Source organism: Nannobrachium achirus (genome assembly GCF_963921795.1).
Source record: "Nannobrachium achirus genome assembly, chromosome: 11".
In the NCBI taxonomy this organism is placed as follows: domain Eukaryota; kingdom Metazoa; phylum Chordata; class Actinopteri; order Myctophiformes; family Myctophidae; genus Nannobrachium; species Nannobrachium achirus.
Window position 1 is genome coordinate 52539719 of NC_137820.1, and position 22385 is coordinate 52562103.

Here is a 22385-nt window from a genome sequence, read left to right on the forward strand (position 1 = left end):
GAAATAAATGCACTGTTGAGACGCACGGAACACCGCTGCGCTGTGCCAAACTATCTCGTTGAACGAACCACGGAGTCTCATATGCGTGGGAACTGGGAACGTGGATGCTGGATGGACTGCTTGGTTGTTGTTTTCTGGTAATGCATAGTACATCACCAAGAGCTCTTTCTGACATTTCCTAGGAAATTAGGAATGAAACTTGGGAATGTCAAAGGAAATCTAGAGGTTACGAACGTAACCCCGGTTATTCGATAATATGAGCGAGAATACTCGCTGCAGAAATGCCAGCCAACCTCACCGTCTCAGACAACAACGCCGAGGAACTCCTGGAAACTCATGGACACAACTTCCCCGCCCTCATATTCGGAGTGTTGCTGATCGTGGCCATCATCTGTGGAAATTTGCTCGTGTGCGTTAGCGTATACACAGAAAAGGCTCTGAAAACCACAACGAATTACTTCATTGTCAGTTTGGCCGTAGCCGACTTGATGCTGTCTGTTTTGGTCTTGCCCCTGTTTGTTTATACCGAGGTGAGTAGATGGTGATGGCAATTTGTCTGTTATCTCGATTACAAAACTTTACACTAGTTTCTTGTTGTAGCCTAGTAGTCACCAGTTTATAGGGAACCTACTGTAATAGATACTGTACACACACACACACACACACACACACACACACACACACACACACACACACACACACACACACACACACACACACACACACACACACACACATATATATAGGCTATATGATTTGAGTTTTTAATAAAAAAGGTATATCCTATCAATACATATAAGTAGACATATAGGTTGATTTCTCACCAGTAGGTGGATATGAATCTATTGACTATCATTGCTGTGTTATTTGGGACAGGACAGGTATTCCTGTACATTCTTATCTCATGACAATATGCTGAAAAGCACAACTGTGTGTGCTGTGTGGTCCCAGTCTGAACACAGACAAAATTACACACACCCAAGAGTGCAATATGAATAAATTACAGTAGTAACTAACATAAAACCAATGTGCACAAGCAACACACTACAGTCAAATCTGTTATTAAAAGACAGAAAGACAGATATCCCAGAGATACATATTCACATCCTGTCACATGAATGTTTTCCTCATCTCCACCTTTCCAATCTGAATCACAGTGCATTGTAAAATTTGAATGTTTGCAATCATCTAGCAATTGTAGATGATTACACACATTGTAAGAATAACAACAACAACTCAATGAGCATAATGTAATTGGTCGTGTAAACGTCTGAGCTAAGTATTGAGCATGAGACTCATCAGAAATTCAGAATTCCCTTCTGCATTTGTTAGAAGAGGCTTTTAATATAGCTCATGCTTATTTATATGACTAGAAGCTGGGCCGCCCTTTGGGCGGCCCAGCGTCTAGTCGGCGACCTGGCCAACTCGGGAACGATGTAAATAGAGAATGAATGCCCCGCCCTTTAATGCAAACCCCATTATACCTGTTGTCATAGGACCCGTTTTGACCATCTGTTTGCCTGTGTCCATTTATGCCCATATATGGAGATATCTGTATCTGTCTGTCTGTCGGCGTCCATTTTATGTCCATATATGGAGATCACTGCAGATATAGTTCTGGGTCCATTTTATGCCCATATGCCCATATATGGAGATATCTGTCTATTTGCGTCCATTTTATGCCTGCCCCACCCTTTAATGCAAACCCCAATATACCTGTTGTCATAGGACCCGTTTTGACCATCTGTTAGCCTTTGTCCCCACCCTTTAATGCAAACCCCAATATACCTGTTGTCATAGGACCCGTTTTGACCATCTGTTTGCCTTCTGTTAGCCTTTGTCCCCACCCTTTAATGCAAACCCCAATATACCTGTTGTCATGTTGTCATAGGACCCGTTTTGACCATCTGTTTGCCTTCTGTTAGCCTTTGTCCCCACCCTTTAATGCAAACCCCAATATATGGAGATCTCTGCACACACAGTACCGGTTGCGGAAAACTCTGATGTCAGACATCAGCTCCGCATTCGGGGATTCATTTTATGCCCATATCTGGAGAACGCGCGTGCCGGTGGGAAGAACGGTTCTCGAGATTCACATACATACATACACATTCACAGAGATTTTTTGTTGACTCCTGGCGTACGTGATGTCAGAGCCTTTTATGAAGTGATGTCACAATGAGTCAGCGATTGTGCCGATTTCCTCAGGAACAGCCTGATGTTAACAATCAGCTCCGCATAAGGAGATTCCGAACGTTTCGCGCCGCTTCGGGAAAACCGCATGCCGAGTCGGGCCGAGGCCCGGCACTGCACTCCGCGCGGCAGCGGGGAACGCGCGTGCCGAATCTGAAGCCGGTGGGACGAACGGTTCTCGAGATACGCGGATTACAAACAAACAAACAGACAGAGATTTCTCGCATTTATAGATAGATGATTCTATTGGTATGTGCAATACATTTGAGCCAAAAGGCTAGGCGTGCACGCACAAACAAGTGCACACGCATGCACGCACGCACACACACACACACACACACACACACACACACACACACACACACACACACACACACACACACACACACACGTAAGGAGAGGAGACATCAATACATCCAATGTATGTCCAGTGTAACCAGTGGAGTTGCCCAGTGTAATCAGTTGTTCTGGTGACCGCTGTAGTATGTCAAATTTAACCTTGAGTGTCTTGCTCAAAGGCACTTTGGCCTTATATACAGAGTTAAACAAGGGTAGGTTTGTGGATTGTGTCTTACTTACTGAAGCAGGAGGCATCTGTCGTCCAGACATTTTGGAGGTACAGAGGTACTACAGGGAATTGATCAAGGGCACTTGAATGGTAATTATTTGGAAGAGGGAGTTTCTTATTCACTTCCCCACTCAAACTTTCACAGCCCAACATAAGATTTAAGGGGGGTTCCAGATGGTACACGGTCACCGCCTCCTAGTAATTCATTTTCAATGGGAGGTGGACGGCTATTTCGGCCGCACGGAGAAGTTTAGAGGTGGCGAGGCGAGTGGGCGCAGTCCCGGGAAATCCCCACGAGTGGGCTCGTTCGTGCATGCGCACGCGGGCGGCGAGAGATGGATTGTGCTCATCTTTGTGAAATACCACGCAGCGTTTACTCACTGTCACTGAGCGAGTGTGTTTGTGTCTCATCTGAAGGGCCCCAAAACAGCTGATCCTCCAATTACTCGCCTGTCTTGGTCTGCTTCATGCGCTTGCTGCTCATAATTACGGCCCAGAATTGTTGCATTATATCATGTGTCATGTAATGTCTAATGTCTTGAGGTCACATTGGTTGCACACACCGTACAAGACCTCCCATTAAATGTTAGAAAACGCTATCAACCATCTCAGTTGTGATACTGTACTCAGTATGACCTGTCAGAGGATGGGTTAGGCTCGATAGGTTTTAGGGTTAGGTGTAGGCATAGTTTTACTGAGGTTAGGGTTTGGGTTAGGTTTAGGCATAGTGGTTAACATTCACCAGCGTCGGCAGGTTAGCATTTCACCAGGTTAGCATTCACCAGCGTCGAACTAATGGGACGTCGAACAAATGCTAAGTCGCAATATCAAATATAAATCATAGCTCCACCCTACTGGAGGACATGCATACCAGATCCAAACGTCTATGTCCATACTTGTCTCTTGCTCTTCATCTTGCAGTACAGTAATCCTGAGGTCCTTCCAGAGACCCCTCCACTATCCAGCCATCGGCTATGACACACATGCACGGATACACACACACACACGCGCGCGCACACAGAAAATATTACAATGGCAAAAACTCAGGGACCTCACATTCCATTCCCATGCTCTCCTCACTGTTTTCAGGGCTCAGGATAGAAGGCAATGAGAAAGCAGAAAGACTGAAGGAAGGTACAGTAACATGGTACAGTAACATCGTCATGCTGAACTGTATCATCATCATCGTGCTCCTCATAGACAGATTTAAGTTCCACATGAACCTACTCTACCTTCCCTGTTCATGGGCATGTCATTTGGTACATGTTGATGATTTGGTGGTGTAGCTCTGGGGACCGCAGTCAACAAAATATACAGGATTTGTATGCGTAATAAATTTTACTGCATTCAGAACCTTTCTTAACAGCCTTTGGTTCAGGGTGAAGAAGAGGGAGAAGGGAGTAATGTGAGGGAGGTTACCTGTCAACACATTGTTCTATCACAGAAGACCTTATTCCTGACGAGATATTCATATTCATTCATTCTTTAATATATACAAATCTTTCAAGTTAAATACAGGGAAATCCTGAGCGTTCGCTTGACTCTTACGGGTTCATTTGTACACTTTTGGGTTTAAATTGCATTCCGAATGTAAAGAGTGGGTTTGTGCTGTCCATTCATGTTATATTTGTCTTTATTGATACAGATTGTATGAAAGCTAAGACGGATACAATGAAGGGGGGGCGCCGGAGGAAAACTATTGTGGCAATTTGTGTTCACTGTTCACTTTCTATTTTTATGCCCAAACTGCACATATAGATTACACCTTCTGAATTACTTAGCCTACTTAAACCCTATAGTGTATTTCATTGTATGTAAAATTATAATAGCAGATCTACAAGCTCACAACATATCACAACACAAAATGCCCCATATTATGACATGCCCAGAATAGGGATGCGAGGGCACGTGTGGTTCTCAATGACTCTTTTAATCACTCTGCAATCCCATCAATGAGCAGACAAATAACACCACGTGCAAATCAGCTGCCAACGTTACAAGCCTGTGTTGCAAATTAGATGCTGGCTCGGTGCATTTCAGGAAAATATATTCATATAAACCAGCCTGTCATGCAAATATGGGTGAGAGTGGTCAGACAGGAAATATTTGGAAAAAGCCAATTAAAACGGTGCCCGATGACTCGAGCACACCAACCCGTGTGATACATTTGAGTCATTGTGCAGCAGCACTGCAATTTTCCTATTAGCCAGAGACAGCACATTAGTCCACTTATTATACACGACTTTGGACAAGTTTTTCTGTAAAGTGGCTTGTCCAAAACAATTTGGCTTGTTTTCATAGATCTGATTGCTTGTTTCTCTCGCAGAATCTGGCAACACCATTTGCAATCTGCCAGAGAGAACACACTAGACTAGAGAGAGCCAGAAGGGGGGGGGGGGGGGGGGGGTAAGAGCGACAATAGTATAAAAGTAACAAAGAATTCACAATCAGTTGGGACAGACTTCCAAGAGTAGGGAGGGAGTTCACCGCCAACCACTGCAGATGTGCTGGTTGTACCATAGATGGTGTGGCCGACTATATGCCACCATAGAAAGACAAGAGACAATGTGGACAAGAGTCAAGACATAGGCAGAGGAATGAAGGATAGCTGTGCCTGTGCATGCGTGCGTGTGTGTTTGTGAGTGCATGTGTGCGTGTGTGTGTATCAAACCACCCTGGCCACAATAGCCGATGTAAATGGCATGAATCTGCAGACACCGGAAGTGCTGCGGTTAACGGAAGTTACGTCAGGCGTTGCAGTCTTCCGGTGAAATTCTCCCGGCGGAAGTAGCACCGTTTCATGCCGTTTCAGCCTATGGTCGTAACCAGGCTTTTCTCTTCGCAGATGAGTAAGCCTGGCTTTGCGAGGCTAGTATCAAACAGAGATTAGGTTTCTTCTCATTGATCTGTAGTCTTTGAAGACCCATGTCTTCAAAGAGCTTGCGCATCCTCTACAAAACCCAGGTGTGCTGTGCCGGTCAGGATAAGCTGGTCAATAGGTAAAAAAGAAATACAGTCCTCACACTGGAATATGACTTTCCCCCCAGTCAGTTTATTAGCTGTAGGAGCAAGTCACATTCCATTGTGCAGATTCTTCTTTATTGCTTTGAAAGGTACTCACCGTGATCTATGCTATTCATTCCCCAGTTCCAGGATGGTACTTGGTCACTGGACATGACTGTCTGTGATGGCCTGATGACCATGGATGTGATGTTGTGCACAGCCTCCATCTTCAACCTCTGTGCCATCAGCGTTGACAGGTTGGTTCATGTTCGACTGTTACCTATAGCTCTGCTGATGGACTGTGAAACACTGAAGCCCGATTTATGCTACGACAAAGTGTTGTGCTACGTGTAAAAAAGAAAACATGACACAATTCAGTCTAAAATGTGTTATTTTTCTCTCGATACTCGCCAAAGCATAAATTAGGCTTAAATCAGACGTGAGTCCAAACGGTAGACAAAAACAATAATTCAGCTCAATAACGAGTCGCTTACTCCTATCTGCAATGCCCAAAGACAGGTAGTATATGCCAGTGGTTCTCAACCTTGTAGTATATGCCAGTGGTTCTCAACCTTTTCAGGCCGTGACCCCCGAAACAATCATATTTGAAATGGGGACCCCGGCACCCTGATGAGCACTAAGAGTAGAGGAATTTTGTATAACACGGTTTTATTGTGAAAATAGCCGATCTACATGATCACAACGCCTCGCGTTGCGAGGCATTGTGAGCATGTAGATCTGCTATTTTCACAATTTCTGCCTCTAATATTTGACAATTTGGCCAATGTTTAATTTGTCATTTCAGAGGTATTAACAAAATCAATAACCAAAGACATTTTTCCAGGACCTTCCAGGACCCTTGAACAAATCCAAAACTTTTCCAGTACTGGAAAAATATTTTTCTAATTTCAAAATATTTCCAGGAATTTCATGACCGTGGGAACCCTGTTTGAGGGAACTCATACAGAATGTATATAAGTTCAGAATGTCACATTATAAAGCTATGGGAAACCCCAAAAGCTCATATTTATGGTGAAAGGTCTCTCCAACCCACTGAAGGCTAAGGACACAATAACTACTGATACAAATAGGGATGGGATGATAAGTGATATTGTTGTTTATCGTGATTAAAAAAACACTCACGATAATCGTATTGTGAAGATTTCATTTATCTTGATTTGTGATATCGTCCTCCATCATGCACTGGGATCAATTCACCGTTTATTTGCTGAGCTGCATATCCGGTACCACTTAAACCCTCTATAATTGGTAAAAGGTACTTATAATATACGTTATGTACTTGATACAGTCTTTCTTTCACTCTATCAAATGTCTTTGCCAAAAAATAGCCGATCTACAAGCTCACAACGCGTTGCAACGCGACACGTTGTGAGCTTGTAGATCTGCTATTTTTTGTCAAATTTTCCGCACCAGGATAATGGATGTTGATTATCGCGGCGCCGGTAATATCGTAAATCACGATTTATTTTGTCACAATGATCGTGATATGAAATGTTCATATGGTCCCATCCCTAGATACAATGTCACTTCTTATCTGCTCTGAGGAAGGCTAATGGCCAAAACGTGTTAACCACAATTAAAAGATTTTGTATCTGAGCCCTCGGGTCTTCTTTTATTTTTGGAATGCTGCCGTTTTCCACGTGGTTGGTTATTTTTGAACAATGGCACAAAGTAAGTAAATTCAGGTCAGGTCAGAGTCACTGGAAAAAGAAAACAATCACCCATTATCAGGGGCGTCACACCAAATTCTGGGCCCTGGGTACAAGGATTGACTGTGGGCCCCCCCCATGAATGTTAACTATTGAAAAATAGCAGATATACAAGCTCACAGCGCGGCACCGAGTGCCGCGCTGCAAGCTTGTAGATCTGCTATTTTTGGAGAAAAAAAATGTGAAAATGTGTGCAAGAAACCTATGTTTCCATGTCAGTGATGCTCAAACTCTTTCATGTCAAGGACCCCCAAAATGATATGAATTTGCATGGCCACGGACCCCCATCTCAAAATATTTAGCTCCAGGGACCATCCCCCATAAGCAAAATTTTAGTTACAAAAAAGATTTGCACACATTTTCATGACTTTTCAAAAAATAGCAGATCTACAAGCTCGCAGCGCGGCACTCGGTGCCGCGCTGTGAGCTTGTAGATCTGCTATTTTTCAATAGCTAAAGTTACTAGGGCCCCTCCACCTTGGGCCCCGGTAACTCAGCCCCACTTTCCTACCCCTTGTGACGCCCCTGACCATTATATTGCAATTTAACCCGTCAGCCTGTAAGGTTCAGCCCCACGGACATGAATACAAATGTATCCAGCTGTTCTCCTACCATACGTTAAAGGAGCTATAGTCAACTTTTTCTTGAAAAACGGACACTAAAATAAAAATAATGTTTTGAAAATATTTTATAAAAAAAAAGATTAAGCTTCATATATGTGTTTCTATTCAAAAATGACCACAAAAAAAGCTTAAAATAATGATAAAACAATCATTTTGGCCATTGTCAGACCGACTTTGTTTACACCCCTTATCAATCCATATAAAAGAATAGAAGAGGGATGTAGACAAAGTCAGTCTGACAACGGCCAAAATTATTATTTTATCATTATTTTATGCTTTTTGTGGTCATTTTTTAATAGAAACACATATGAAGCTTAATCTTTGTTATAAAATAGTTTCGAAACATTATTTTTATTTTAGTGTCCGTTTTTCAAGAAAAAGTTGACTATAGTTCCTTTAAGTCAACATACAGGTGCCATTCACATCACAGTTAAAAAGCCCTTGCTTTGTGTGCCCACATAATGACTTCTTGATTGGGAAGAATTATGATAAGCAGGAAGATAACCTTTAATATTTTCCCTCTAAAAGCACCAAGTTCTACAGAGGAAACATGGGAGCAGACAGAAGAATCCTAGAAGACGGCGTACGTTGGCGTATCCACTGTGATTAACATTTGCTTTGTGGTCTTTAGTTCCATACAATGCAATTATGTTCCCCTTTTTCTTGATGTTGGCGGACAACACTGTGACCTGACATTTTAGAGCTCACTCTGAAATTTGTATAGAAAATGGCATAGTCAGGGACAAGTGAACAAATGGATGTTTTAGAGGTGTCTGACTCTAATACTTATGAACGCTTAATGTTATACAATGTAAGCCAGTAAATAAATGACTGTATATCTATAAAAAACATTATGTTCCTCAGTGGATGTTGAGAATCTTGGGATGAGTTTGAGAGTCTCAAAATGACTCATAATCAGCTTGTACCAAAAGGCTTCAGGGGGCCTGGCCCGCCTAAATGAATGCTATGACCAACCCAAAAATAATTGTCTAATAAAGTGGAAAACGTGAACAGCAATTTTATATACGTTTTTATTTTTACATTTTACTATCAAATGCAATACATTGATGCAGTGTTTGGAAAGATGGGTTTCAGGTGCATATCATGTGGTTGTTTTTGTGTGTGGTCATTTATGGTGCCAGGACTGCACATCATTTTATAGTAACCCATAGTGTGCTTTATTTTGAACACTGAACTAATTTGACCTCAGAACCTACACAACAAAATTGATTTAACTGTGAGAGAGTAAAGAATCGCCTACCGTGCATTATGGACCTTTTACTGTATGTTCGAAATGGATGGTATGTCCTTTTTCAAACTCTGATAGTCAGGCACTTTCAACCTGGGGTCCCTATTTTGGACACGCCATTATAGGAAAAATCTTTCAGGGGGAAAAAATTAAGAAAAGAAAATAGTAACAAGCTTTTGACATGTTGTGAGCTTGTATAATTAGTTGGTGGTTAAATTAACACTCGTCTGTGCAACTCCTCTCAGGCATGTCTACTCTGTGTACCGCTGCAGGTTCATTGCCGTGTCCATCCCTCTCAACTACAACCGCAAGCACGTGGATCAGCGGCAGATCATCCTGCTCTCAGCCACCTGGATCCTGGCCTTAGCGGTGGCCTCCCCCATCATGTTCGGCATCAACAACATTCCAAACCGTGACCCCAGCCAGTGCAAGCTGGAGAACGACGACTACGTCCTCTACTCCTCCGTCTGCTCCTTCTTCATCCCCTGCCCCATCATGGTTCTCCTCTACTGCGGGATGTTCCGGGGTCTCCGGAACTGGGAGGAGGCGCGCAAGGCCAAGCTGAGGAACAGTATCCAGGCCTGTCGCAAGCTCCAGGAGGCCGGCGCCTCGTTGCCCCCGCTGGCGTCTCTACCTCCCCCGTTACCGCCCGTCATCGAGCGGGAGCTCACTGACAATACCATAGAGGAGCTGGAGCCCTATCCATCTCAGGACTGCCCCTTCCCCTCAGTGTACAAGGATGGTCCTGTGCGAACGCTGTCCTATAATGACATCAAGTTCACCCCGAACGCTCACAAGAAGAAGAGGCCCAAGATCAACGGCCGAGAGAGGAAAGCAATGAAGGTGCTTCCTATTGTAGTGGGTGAGTTGGTTGCTTGTTACATTTCAATTTTCGGCATTAAACTGATGCTCTTTTACAGATTCTGTCATAGACTGTAGAGAAACTTGGACTAAGGGAACGGTGACCGTAAATGAAGCCTGTTTGGCAAGCGTGTGCATGCCGCCATCTTTGTACATCCTGTCCTGAAAATAATAATGGTACCATAATTCTATTGGTTGGGGCAGAGCGGAGGGGTGGGTCAATACACGCTATTGGTTGGGAGCTTGTCAATCAAGGTAGCCACGCCCCTCCTACGGCATACACTATTTTATCATCAATTTTAAAATACATGGGACCATAATTTAACAAAAGGCATATATATCATGGTGATTGAAACAAGACTTTAAACTTGCGACTGGAACCATAAAGTATTTATGACAATGTTTATTAGGGTAATGAAATCAAGTGCAAAGTTCGGCAAAAATCCACTCTCTTGAATGGAGCACATAATGTTTTTGGTACCAGCAGCAGGGGGGAAAACAGCGAAACTAGCGGGCGTAGCAGCCATTCGTAAGAACTTGTTCTTCTGGGTTTGTTTCATCTTAATTCTGCGGAACTATCCCCCTGGTATAACCGTAGTCCTGTGTCCCATACCCATTTCCTTCTTCCGGTTCATTTCCCCATAGCTCTGTTCAATTGGCTCAGCGGCAGATTTGAACTGAAAACGCCTATGAAGGTGTGCTATGGTTTTCTGGGACAGTCAGTCTGTGGATGCTTTGCTCAACTAGACACTGAGCACAGCTTTCAGTGCTAAAACGAGGGCGGTCAAGCTCTCCGAGGGTCTTCGTCATGAAGATCCTTCCTGCGTCCTCATGGGAGGACGCAGCGTCCGACGGGTCCTCACTGTGAGGGCGTGTCTTCAAGACGAGGACGCTCAGAGAGCTCGCCCTTGCTGGCTAAAACTGGGTGCTTGGGTGGCAAAAATACAATGTATTTTAGGACAGCCATTTATATCATTGGGGTGGTGACATGATAAGCTAAAACAGTTTCTGCATAAATGCTCTCATTTAGCCAAGCTTACTTATTTCTGCAGAATCTGTAAAGATTAAGTGATTTTAGTTTTGTGTTAAAATTTGTGTTAAATATTATTAAATCTATATTCTCATAGCAATAATTGCTATATAGAGTGTTTGTTTAGCTCTTTAGTAAATAGAGAATACATTGTCAGGTTTTGATAATGCATGTAATCCAATCAGGAGAGAGAACTCATACAGGATACACACAGGTGAATTTGGAAATGATGAAACAAACTAAAAAGCAGACACACAATAAACACTATCAAATCTAAGCTGATAAATGGGTTCTCTCTCCTGATTGGATGAAATTGGTGACACACCGGAAAATGTATTTTCTGTTTATTAAAATGCTGGAGAGACTCCTACAGTGAGACACCTGTTACTTAAGAAACACCAAATAGCAATGAATATAGAGCTGCAACATCTTAGCAAAAAATACATAAAATAAAAACTGTTTGAGGACTCATTCAACACAACTCATGATGGTTAAAGTGTCACTTCCTTCAACATGGTTACTTTAACAGTGAACGTAAGACAAGAGTTTTTTTTTGTAATAGAAATTGATACTTACCGGTAGGTGTCATTAAATTCATTTGAATATAATAGACATTGCTGGAATCATGTTTGATAAAACAGCAAAGCCTCTTAAGTCACTACTTAATAGTCCTAATAATACTAAATTAACAAAGAAGGATCAGATGCTCAAGAGGATAGATAGTACACCAGTCTGTAGTAGGAGAAACGCCTTAAACTTTACTTTCCTACTGCTTCATTAAACAGTACACACCAAATGCCAGTATCATCTGCTGGCAAATCTGCCATTGACAGAAAGAATAAGATCGTGGATACAAGCGGGGGGCTGAAAATGTATATTATGTAGTATATATGTATAAAAAGAGTACATTTTGAATTCCGGACTTTCACTTGTAATAGAGTATTTCTACATTGCAGTATTGATACTTTTACTTGAGTAAAACCACCACTGGCCATATCTGATCCTAAGCTATATATGAACTGATGCAAAATTAAGTTATGCTAAACCTATTTGGTGGAGAAACAGGAAGCTGTCATACTGTGTGTGTGATGGACTAGTCTGCACAATCCCCAGACTTACCAGCATCCCAGAGTCGTCTTTTCACTGCTGCAGATGACATTGTTATTTGGTGTGTACTATAAATAATGAAGCAGCCATCTAATTCTCAAACTACACACTTATTTTCTGCTTGTTTTCCTGTCATGGTTAGATCCACTTAGGACAACTTTGTATGACATCTTCAGTTTCTTAGCAACGTGATGTGTTTGTTGATAAAGGTGTTTTTCTTTTTTCACAGCAGCATAATTGACACAGCTTGGCTGGTGTTTCTTGATAAAGGTGTTTTTTTCCCCCCCGACTGCATGAAAGCTTTCTGGCCTCAGGCTCAGCTGTGATTTTTGACATTTTTTACCTTTTCTTCCCCAATTTAGTCAATGTTGTTAATTCTCCCCAGGAGAATTAGACCCTGTCACTGTCACTTTCACTGCCAACCACTATTAGGGGGTAGACAACCCATATCTCCTCTCATATACAGTACATGGCGCTTCTTTTTGCCTGAAGTGAGGAGTTTCACCAGGAGGATGACGTGTAATGCTTGCAGGGGAACCCACTATCCCTCCCTGTCCTGTTCAATGGTGGAAAAATAGCTCAAATGTTTTACTTAAGTAAAAATATCAATACTGCAAATTTGCAGAAGTACTCTGTTAGGGTGCCCTCACACCAAAATACATATGAGAGTGGAATCCGCGTTCCGCCAATGCATTTCAATGAGAAGGGAGCGTTTTTTGCAGAAATCCTCTGCTGGCATGAAACCGCTTCACTCTCATTGAAATGCATTGGCGGAACGTGGATTCCACTCTCATAGGTACTTTGGTGTGAGGGCACCCTTACAAGTAAAAGTCCGGAATTCTAAATGTACTTGAGTAAAAGTATGACGTGTTATAAAGTGTTAGAGTCAAAATGTACTTAAAGTACTAAAAGTGAAAGTACAAAATGTTTGAAAATAGCCGATCTACAAACTTGTAGGTCGGCTATTTTCAAATAGCCGAGGTATAAAATAGGGCTAAAGTGCTTAATGTATGTTTTGTGATATTATAATTTTTATCTGCAAAGTAACTAGTATCTAAAGTCGTCAAATAAATGTAGTAGAGTAAAAATACAATATTTGGATCCGAGATGTAGTGGAGTATAAGTAAAAGTATTGGAATTTGTGAATACTCGAGTAAAATACAAATACCTCAAAATTGTACTTAACAGGCACTCTGACCAACCTGTAGGAGTCATCAATGCAGTAGCCTCTGGAACCCAGGCTTTAGTTTTATTGATCGCCCGTCCCTGCCGGCTTCTCAACCCACGAATATGCCCAATTGTGTCCTTTGATGCGCCAAGCCATAGCCATCTTTGCTTTCTTGTTAAAAGAAACTGGGCCTGTAATTGGGACCATTGTTAGTCCCAATAAGCAGACATGCTTCCCTTTAGCCCACATTGGCTTATCATCCAGCTCCTTAATCCTAAATCCAATTATGTAAGCCTTTCCCTGATGGCTGTAAGACCTTGGGGAGATTTGTGACGAGTGGCCACTGACCACTGGACTGCACCTTTCCTTGGTTGCATGAACCCTACAGCTACCTACCCTTTTAGATCCTCTTTAGATCATTATCTAAAACGATGGCCACTTTGACATCTTAGAAAATAAAGAAGAAAATACATTCTGAAATGACTGATATGGCTGTTCTCTTTGTTGCATACTGAGCCTTAGAAATGAGATTAGAGATTTTAGAGATTAGTGTGCACGCATTCAAGCTTTCACAGAAATGTGTCTACATCCACTACATGTCTGTGGAGAAAAAAAGAAAATACCCTGGGCCTTAATCCTCACAATACACTGTTATCGCATTTGTGCATGCTTGCACCCACAGTGCTAGAAGTGAAATGGGGAAGAATACTGAACAAAACCAGTATAGCAAGCTGGGTTTGTACAAGGAGAAGTGTGGCTCAGAGCAAGCAAATGTACAGTACTTGATCTGATATATAGTAGCTTATATTAGCTTCCTTCAATCACAATGAATAGTTTAAGTCAAGTGATTAAAAAGCTCTTCCAAAGGTAGAATCTGTGACCTACTCCAAGGGAAGGCAGCTCATGGTGAGCCAAGATGCTGGGGCAAAAGTGGCTTAAAGTTCAGAGAACCAGGTAGTGCCTGGAAACTCACCAGATCAGATCCATGGGCAGCAGGGAACTGTGGAGCATGAGGTGCACTGAGGTGGCCTTGTAAGGCACTTAACTACCCTTTGCCTTCGTCCAGTGGCTAATTGGCAAACAGCAGAAGACATGGTCTAAATACATGGTAAATGGTCCATTTATTTATATACAGTGTATCACAAAGGGGGCACGGTGGCGCAGTGGTTAGTGCTTTGCCTCACAGCCAGAAGGTCCTGGGTTCGACATTTCAGCTTGGCACCTGGCAGAATCTTAAAATATACCCTTTAAGGATTAAGAAAAAAAAGGTGGTGAAAAAAGATCCACCCTATGCGCGTGGACCCCCCTTTCCTACTAGACAAGAACCTTTTGGCTCAAGACCCAAAAGAGAAATCGGACGTTTTCCCGGGACCCAAACTAGTGAAAATTGAAGATCTACAAGCTTGCAGCGCGGCTCGATTTTCATTACTTCTTAAACATTTGTTTTCTAATTTAGGGAATTTTCTTTTTCTTTTCTTTTTTATGTTTGAATTTGATTTTGAAAAACTAAAAATAAATAGATATTCACTCGCGACTCACAAAAATGGATCTGTGATCCACAAATGGGTTGGGAAACCATGCTATATACTGTTGCGCCTGTACTGGACGGCTTCCAGGTGTGAATAACTGTGTTGTGAACCCCCTTTAGGGAACTGCAGGCCAGGGTCAGAAAGAGGATGTGTCCAGCAAAACCCATCCAGGGATAAATAAAGGTTTGACTTCTTAAGAGTATACTTGTCCGATGATCGGAGCATGTTGAGTGTTAAGGAGGGCATGCTGAACCTAATACCCAGTCCAAGCAAGTCCAAACCTGTGTAAACAAGCTAAGGAGATTAGTTACCCTTTGTCATCAAAGGATCAATCCAATACAAACGTCACCATCCTCCATCCCACAGCCAGAAGACATGATGTAGGTAGGGGATGGGGTTGGGCCTAGGTGTGATTATTAAGGAGTGGTATAGTTTCAGGAAAGAAGCTGCAAAGGTGGCATGTAAACAGGGTAGCACTGGACCTTTGAAATTGTGGTTTGTTGAAGAGGTGTCTGCTAGGGTGGGTGAGGTCAGGCCATGCCATGGCTGCTCTTTGCCATGGAGGTATACAGGTCATTGACTGCCAGTAGCTGACAACACATGATCCTTCCAGAAAAGTCCAGAATCTAAGTTTGCGTGACCATGATTTCTTGATCTGCCGTAGGAAAAACAATCTGTTTGGATTTCAAGGTGATGGAGATTAAGTGTTAGCTGACTTTTGATGGTGATCCCCAGAATTTTGAATGACTCCACCATAGACATGGCCTGTTCACTGATATCCAAAGGCAGGAGAATGTTTGCAGAAGTTGAGAAGCATTCCAACCATCTTGATGGTGTTGAGCCCAAGGTAATCTGAGTTCTCAGAAGTTCTTTTTTTTGCCACTAGGGGGGCGAGAAGAACTTCTGGGCAAAAAAACATTATATCTCTGGGTCGGAAATCAGCCCAGGTCAGAATCTGAGTTGCAGGAAGTTGCACAAGTATGGGTAACCAGAGGCAAAGATGGAGGAGGTTAACCATGTCTCAAAAAGCCCACATATTGAGGCAAATCCTCCAAGACTAAGCCCAAGGTTGTTATAAAACATCAATAGAAAGTCTCGTCGCTGTTAGAGATGAAACCAACTATAGCCATGTCATCCACAAACCTTTTTGCTGAATGTGTCATTATTATCTAGAGTGAGTACAAGGGGGTGCTTTTGCTGATGGAAATGGGTCTGACATCGGTAAGAGGCCCAGCATCCCAGCAATTTGGTGATCCAAAGACAGTGAGCCTGGTGACCTTGCTGTAGTGTAGAGCAAGTCAGGAACAATGGTGTTTAAGGCCACAACCAAGTCCCTGACATATGTTTGAGAAGTCTTGTGGATCCTTGAATGCAATTGATGTCAGCACGAATGACCGATCATTAAGATCAGTGATGTTGTCCTTCTTGGAACTGGGACGACCGATGATGGCTTAATTAATCTTTCTACTATAATAGACAGGCCAGCTCCTGGTGTTGTTTAAGCATGTCATTGATAGACTCTCACACCACTGCTTCTACAGATTCCTCCTTTCACACATACATCGCTGCATTTCCCCCCTACATTCCTAGCTGCTTTCCCTGAACGTATTGTACTTGCACGATGTACAATTAAACAAAACAATAATTTAATGCTATGACGTGAATTACATCATAGTACGTCCATTATAAACCTTCCGGCCGAAACACAGACTTACAAATAGTTCCACGCTGCAGTGTACTTACGAGTGTAGTAGGCCTACTGTGTCCCCTGGTGGCAGGAACAGTGTAGTGCAGACATTACGACACACACACACACACACACACACACACACACACACACAAAATACATGAAGAAACAGTGCTCTTTGGTGGGCAACATGGCTTGGAGCAGTTGTGCGTGTGTGCATGTGAGCACGCGAAGCGTGCGATTTCTAGATATGAGCGGCCGCGTCAGCGGCCGCGATTTTCTAGTATGATGAATACAGGAGTTTGCCAGTCATCACAGTGTCTCCGTACGTGTGTGTGTGCGTGTGTGTGTATTGACATTCTCTACGACATTCTCTACTACATCTACTACATTTATTCATTAAAATAGGTCTTCGACTGTACTTTTAACGTAGTAAACAAACCTCGACTTACAAAATTAAGTTGAAGTTGAATGAAGTGAATAAGCAAATTCGTTTACTTTTAAATGATAAAAGCCTCTCCATTACTGCTCTGCCACCTCCAGAAGAGAAGTGTGGTTTATTGAGAATTAATCTCAAATAGATTTACTCTAGACACGTATATACTGTATATGCATCTATGTACGTTCGTACCTACATTATGTATATATAATGTATGTATCCATACATACATATGAATGTAAGTATTTGTGTATTGATAACATGCATGTATATATACATACATACACATACATATATATACATAACAAATGTGGGGCGGCTGTGGCTCAGGAGGTAGAGCCGGTCATCCACGTCCAATGTTCCGTGGGTCGGTGGTTTGAATCCCTGCTCCTCCTGTCCACATTTCGAAGTGTCCTTGGGCAAGACACTGAACCTCACATTGCCTCCAATGGAGGATGTGGGAAGTGAGGACGCTGGCGTCGACTGTTCGCCGCTTGTTCTCCCAATGTATGAATGAATGGACGGACGGACGGACGTAAAGCAATTTGAGTTCGCAACTTGCTTAGAAAAGCGCTATAAAAATACAATCCATTATTATTAAACATATAAATAAATGTGAACTTCCTTCCTGAAGGAGTACAGCAAAGGGTGCTGAATATTACACACATGATAAAGTGGAATATTATTATTCTATGCCTTTGTGATGGAGCCATGGCCACTTTGGATGAAACCCCACCCTTACATTGGAGGAGCAGCAGTATTTCTTTTTTAGCAGAAGCACGAGCTTGGAGACACTGTAAATGGATTGCCTTTCAGCTTCAAGAGCGGAGGCACAGATACTGTAACTGGATTAGCAACCGCAGCTTCTAGTTGGAACCTCAACTTCATCACTGCATTGCTCTAGTACAGTGTTATGACATATGAAGAAGATACTATAGTCATAAAAACTAATGACTGCCTATATAAAGAATTACATAATCTAAATAACAATAAAAGATTGATGCTGTCAGGATATATAATATCGTTGTCGGGTAGACGTTTTTTTGTAAGGTAAAGCCCTGCTTCATCATACAAGACTGTTGCACAACACTAGTGAAAATAGCAGATCTACAAGCACACAACGCCTCGCGATGGGAGGCATTGTGTGCTTGTAGATCAGCTATTTTCACTATTTCAAATCATTTTTAAAATTATAAATACAAAATGCACGGTTTTGGACATACAAGGTTTCCACCCGACAAAAACAATATATATACTGTAGATATATATATATTATTATTTTTTAAATCCAGAATTATTTTCATAATAATAAATAACATTGGGAAATGTTTTGCATTGTAGAAACCCTCTAAATGCCCTGTCCTTTATTAGCCAATCATATTTCTGCTGAAATGGGCTTGCACCTTGCATTTGAAGCCTTGCAGAGGAGGCTGTCAGCATAGCTGGTGGTGCATAGGCCAGGTGGTTTGCTCCTCCTGATTTCCATACATCTGTACATCTGACACGGTTCTGTCAGCTGCTTAACTGATGACTACATCCAGTGGTGTGTTCTAGACCTTTTTTGAGGGCATACTATAATCTATGATCCGCGGCTATTCGTGTGGCCAGGGCATATGCCAGTGCATAATGCCTATCAAATACGCTACTTTGAAAGGTTCACGAGGGCAGACGCTATTCGTATTTGTATTTCCGACAGCAGACGCTGTATACGTGCATTACAGGTAGAACACAGCACTGACTACATCCAAGAGGTCACTGATCAATTTCCACTAACATATAAAGCAGAGGCATGGATGTGTTCACCCCATGACAACATCTGATAAACATTATTTATCATTTTTACCAGGAGAAGTGAAAATCCTTGGTGCCAGTGTTGCCATGTCGGCTTATTATAAGCGACTTTAGGCCTGTTTTTTGTAAAGTCGGTTGTCAATATTGGCATTTGTGGGTTGTGGTTAAGTTTGTTCACTTTGTTATAGCTTGTTTCCTAATGTTGTTTAAACCAGTGGTTCTCAAACATTTTCATGTCAAGGACCCCCTCAAAGTAATATGTATTTGTCCCCATACAAGATTTGTGTGGATTTGAAAATATTCCACACTTTTCACGTTCTTTTTTGTGAGCTTGTAGGTCAGCTATTTTCAAATAGCCAATGTAGGTTTAAAGTGCTCATGTGGCCTACAGTCGCTTCTTTTGGGCTTGTTTTCATAGACCTGGTTGCTTATTTCTCTTGCAAAATCTGACAACACTGCTTTGTGCACATGTTGTTCATGTACTACAGGCACAGCTTAGCATTCAACACCACTGTCCCCTCCACCTCCACCCTTGACACCAACCTCAGGTGCCTCTCAAAGCCAGCCTGTGCAGCTGGATACTTTATGTTGGATGGATGCCAGCAGGTGGTGAGGATGGGATCTAGCACATATGCTCCTCAACATGAGAGCAGTAGCCTAAGCTCTGGGAAACAGACATCACACTTTTGGCCCTACTCTTATCTCCAGCATCCTGCCAAACTTTGCACACACACTCCTTGCCTGGCAAACCACAAGCTTCGTCTTCTCACATGCCCCTATTCTAGCACCACCATGTGTATACATGCGACCTGGCGGTCGCTTATCTCCCGATTAGGGAGTCTTACTGGTATGCCTACTACAACAAACAGAGCTACACACATACACAGAGATGGGCAGAAATACATTATTTCTTTTGTAAATTGACTAGGACGGAAAACAATTGATGTAATTTGTATCATGATACTTTCAGATCTTGAAATGCCTGTATTTTAAATGCATAAATAATGTATGTTATGTCCTTTTATTCTCCAATTGACACATTTTACACAGGTTTATACTGTGGAATACATACATAAATATAAATAAATACATAAATATACCTCACCTCTGATTGGCTTACCCATCCTCAGAACAAATGAGAGGCAGAGTAGGACAGACTTCATAAGACCATGCAGAGAATGAAGCCTGGTGGAAATTTCTCTATGCATTGAAAACAGTTTACTTTTGTGATATTACATTACTGCAGAATCCATAAATGGTCACCTAATATTTGATTTTTTTGTGATGCTATGTGTCAGTATCTTGGTCAATATCTTGGTGTCAGTACAGTATCCTAGTATCAGTATCCTGGTGTCAGATATTATCCTGATGTCAGTATCCTGGTGTCAATATCCTTGTCAGTATCCTGGCCTGCATGGTGTCAGTATCCTGGTGTCTGTGAAGTACAGGCATAGAGGCAGCTCTGTATATGATTGTGCATTCAGTCTCATGCCATAGTTCTTGTCTAGCTTTCGCTGATAATAAGGTCACTCTGGCCTGCACTCACACAATGGGTACACATTAGCGAACCTGTCAGACTCTTTTGGCTAAGATTGACATCTAAAGAGGGCTCTCTCCCTATGACATAAAATGGGAACAAGGCTTCCGCATCAAGTTATACATAACAAACAGGTTCACTTTATCTAAATCTGGATAGGATTTTCAACATGGAAATGTATAGGCTTAAAAAGTAACTACAGAGTCATAGAGTGAAGCAAGGGTTCTTTAACTACATCATTCTCGGAATCCAACTGGTCTACTGAATTATTCTTCATACCGTGTAGTTATTTAAGCTCGCCCTCAAAATGTCTGGGACTATGCCAAGGACAATGGCACAGATGAGATGTGAATAACTTAGGAGTAATAAACATTGCACACAGCATATTAAGAGCTAGAACTAACAGTAAAATCTTTTCTCTCTGATCCTTGATTACCCCTTTTTTCTTATTTTCCCTGTTGTTATGTTTACTAATATTATTACTATTATGCTGCAGATACAATGTCTAAGGCACCAGAACAATTAGCCCTAGAATGTCTGTGATCATTACATATAGACTTTGTCAATATTCCATAAACACAGCCATAGATCGGTCCTACTGCACAGCGTTTGGCAGCTAATCTGCACGGCACTAAAGTGGTGCGCGTTACTTGTGTTCTCACCCAATAATACATTCCTCAAATTTGGAGACAGATATTGTCCTCTAGTTTTATATGCCTTTGAAAGTTCTGGCTGAAAACATGTATTTAGTCAAATATCTGCACTTTTCCACGAGCTTTCTACACGGATGACCTTCCGACCGGGCGAGGGGCTCGGAATGACTGCTGGACTGAATATATCAAAACTTCCTTTGGGAAGCACAAACGTACAGGGCAGAGGGCACACAATTGACAGGGGCGTTGTGATTGACGTGGGGTGATTAATCACACCACCTGTGTGACTGTGTGCCCTGTACGTTTGTGTTTCCCAAAGGAAGTTTTGATATATTCAGTCCAGCAGTCATTCCGAGCCCCTCACCCGGTCGGAAAAGTCGTCCGTGTAGAAAGCTTGTGGAAAAGTGGAGATATTTGACTAAATACACGTTTTCAACCAGAACATTCAAAGGGATATAAAACTTCCCCTGCTTCCTTTTACAGTAGATATGGATGATGTTTATCTGCCCGACATAATTTGACATTTTTACAATCTCTCAGATTTTTGACATTATTACAATCTCTCTGATACATCCATGGAATTTAAAGTGACCACCGGCATGTTTTCAGGAATCCCAAGTGTTTAATCACGTTACTTATTTTATATTAAGTCCTGTTTTCTGTCTATTTTCTTCTTAGGTGCCTTCCTGTTTTGCTGGACACCCTTTTTTGTGGTTCACACCTTGAGGGCTCGCTGTCAGTCCTGCGACATCCCTCCCAGTCTGATGAGTGTGGTGACGTGGCTGGGCTACGTCAACAGCGCCGTCAACCCAATCATCTACACCGTGTTCAACACAGAGTTCAGGAACTTCTTCAAAAAATTCCTCCACAGTTGCTGCACCTAGATTCCACCAGTGAGCATCTGTCCACTAAAGGCCGGGCATCTCGGAATGGACATGGGAAATAAAGATCACACCAGTGTGAAGGGAGCGGTGCCTTTGGTGGCCACTTGTTATAGTTATAGTGCTCAGTGTGAATGGCCCTTTAGGCTGCTCAACAGCGCCACTTGAAGGTAGGTCACCGCTGAGGCACCGCTCAAACATAAGAGACAAAGCTCAAACATAAGAGACAAAGCACAACGAAAGAGACACTACAAATATCAACAGTGAACAATCAATAGACTCTAGGACTATTATGTCTGACCACTGTAAAGATGTGTTGTCCTTTTGACTTATCCT

The 22385-nt window shown here is 42.2% G+C and overlaps 1 protein-coding gene across 1 annotated transcript; it reads left to right on the plus strand.

Annotated features, from left to right (window-relative positions):
• Positions 1-344: 344 nt before the first annotated feature.
• On the plus strand, positions 345-22052 carry LOC308293820 (D(4) dopamine receptor-like; the record flags this gene model as incomplete). The annotated part of the gene is made up of 4 exons (XM_080736456.1): positions 345-530; positions 5909-6021; positions 9639-10228; positions 21847-22052. Exons 1-4 carry the CDS (start codon positions 489-491, stop codon positions 22050-22052), a joined length of 951 nt encoding a protein of 316 aa, XP_080592582.1. The 5' UTR covers positions 345-488.
• Positions 22053-22385: the final 333 nt, after the last annotated feature.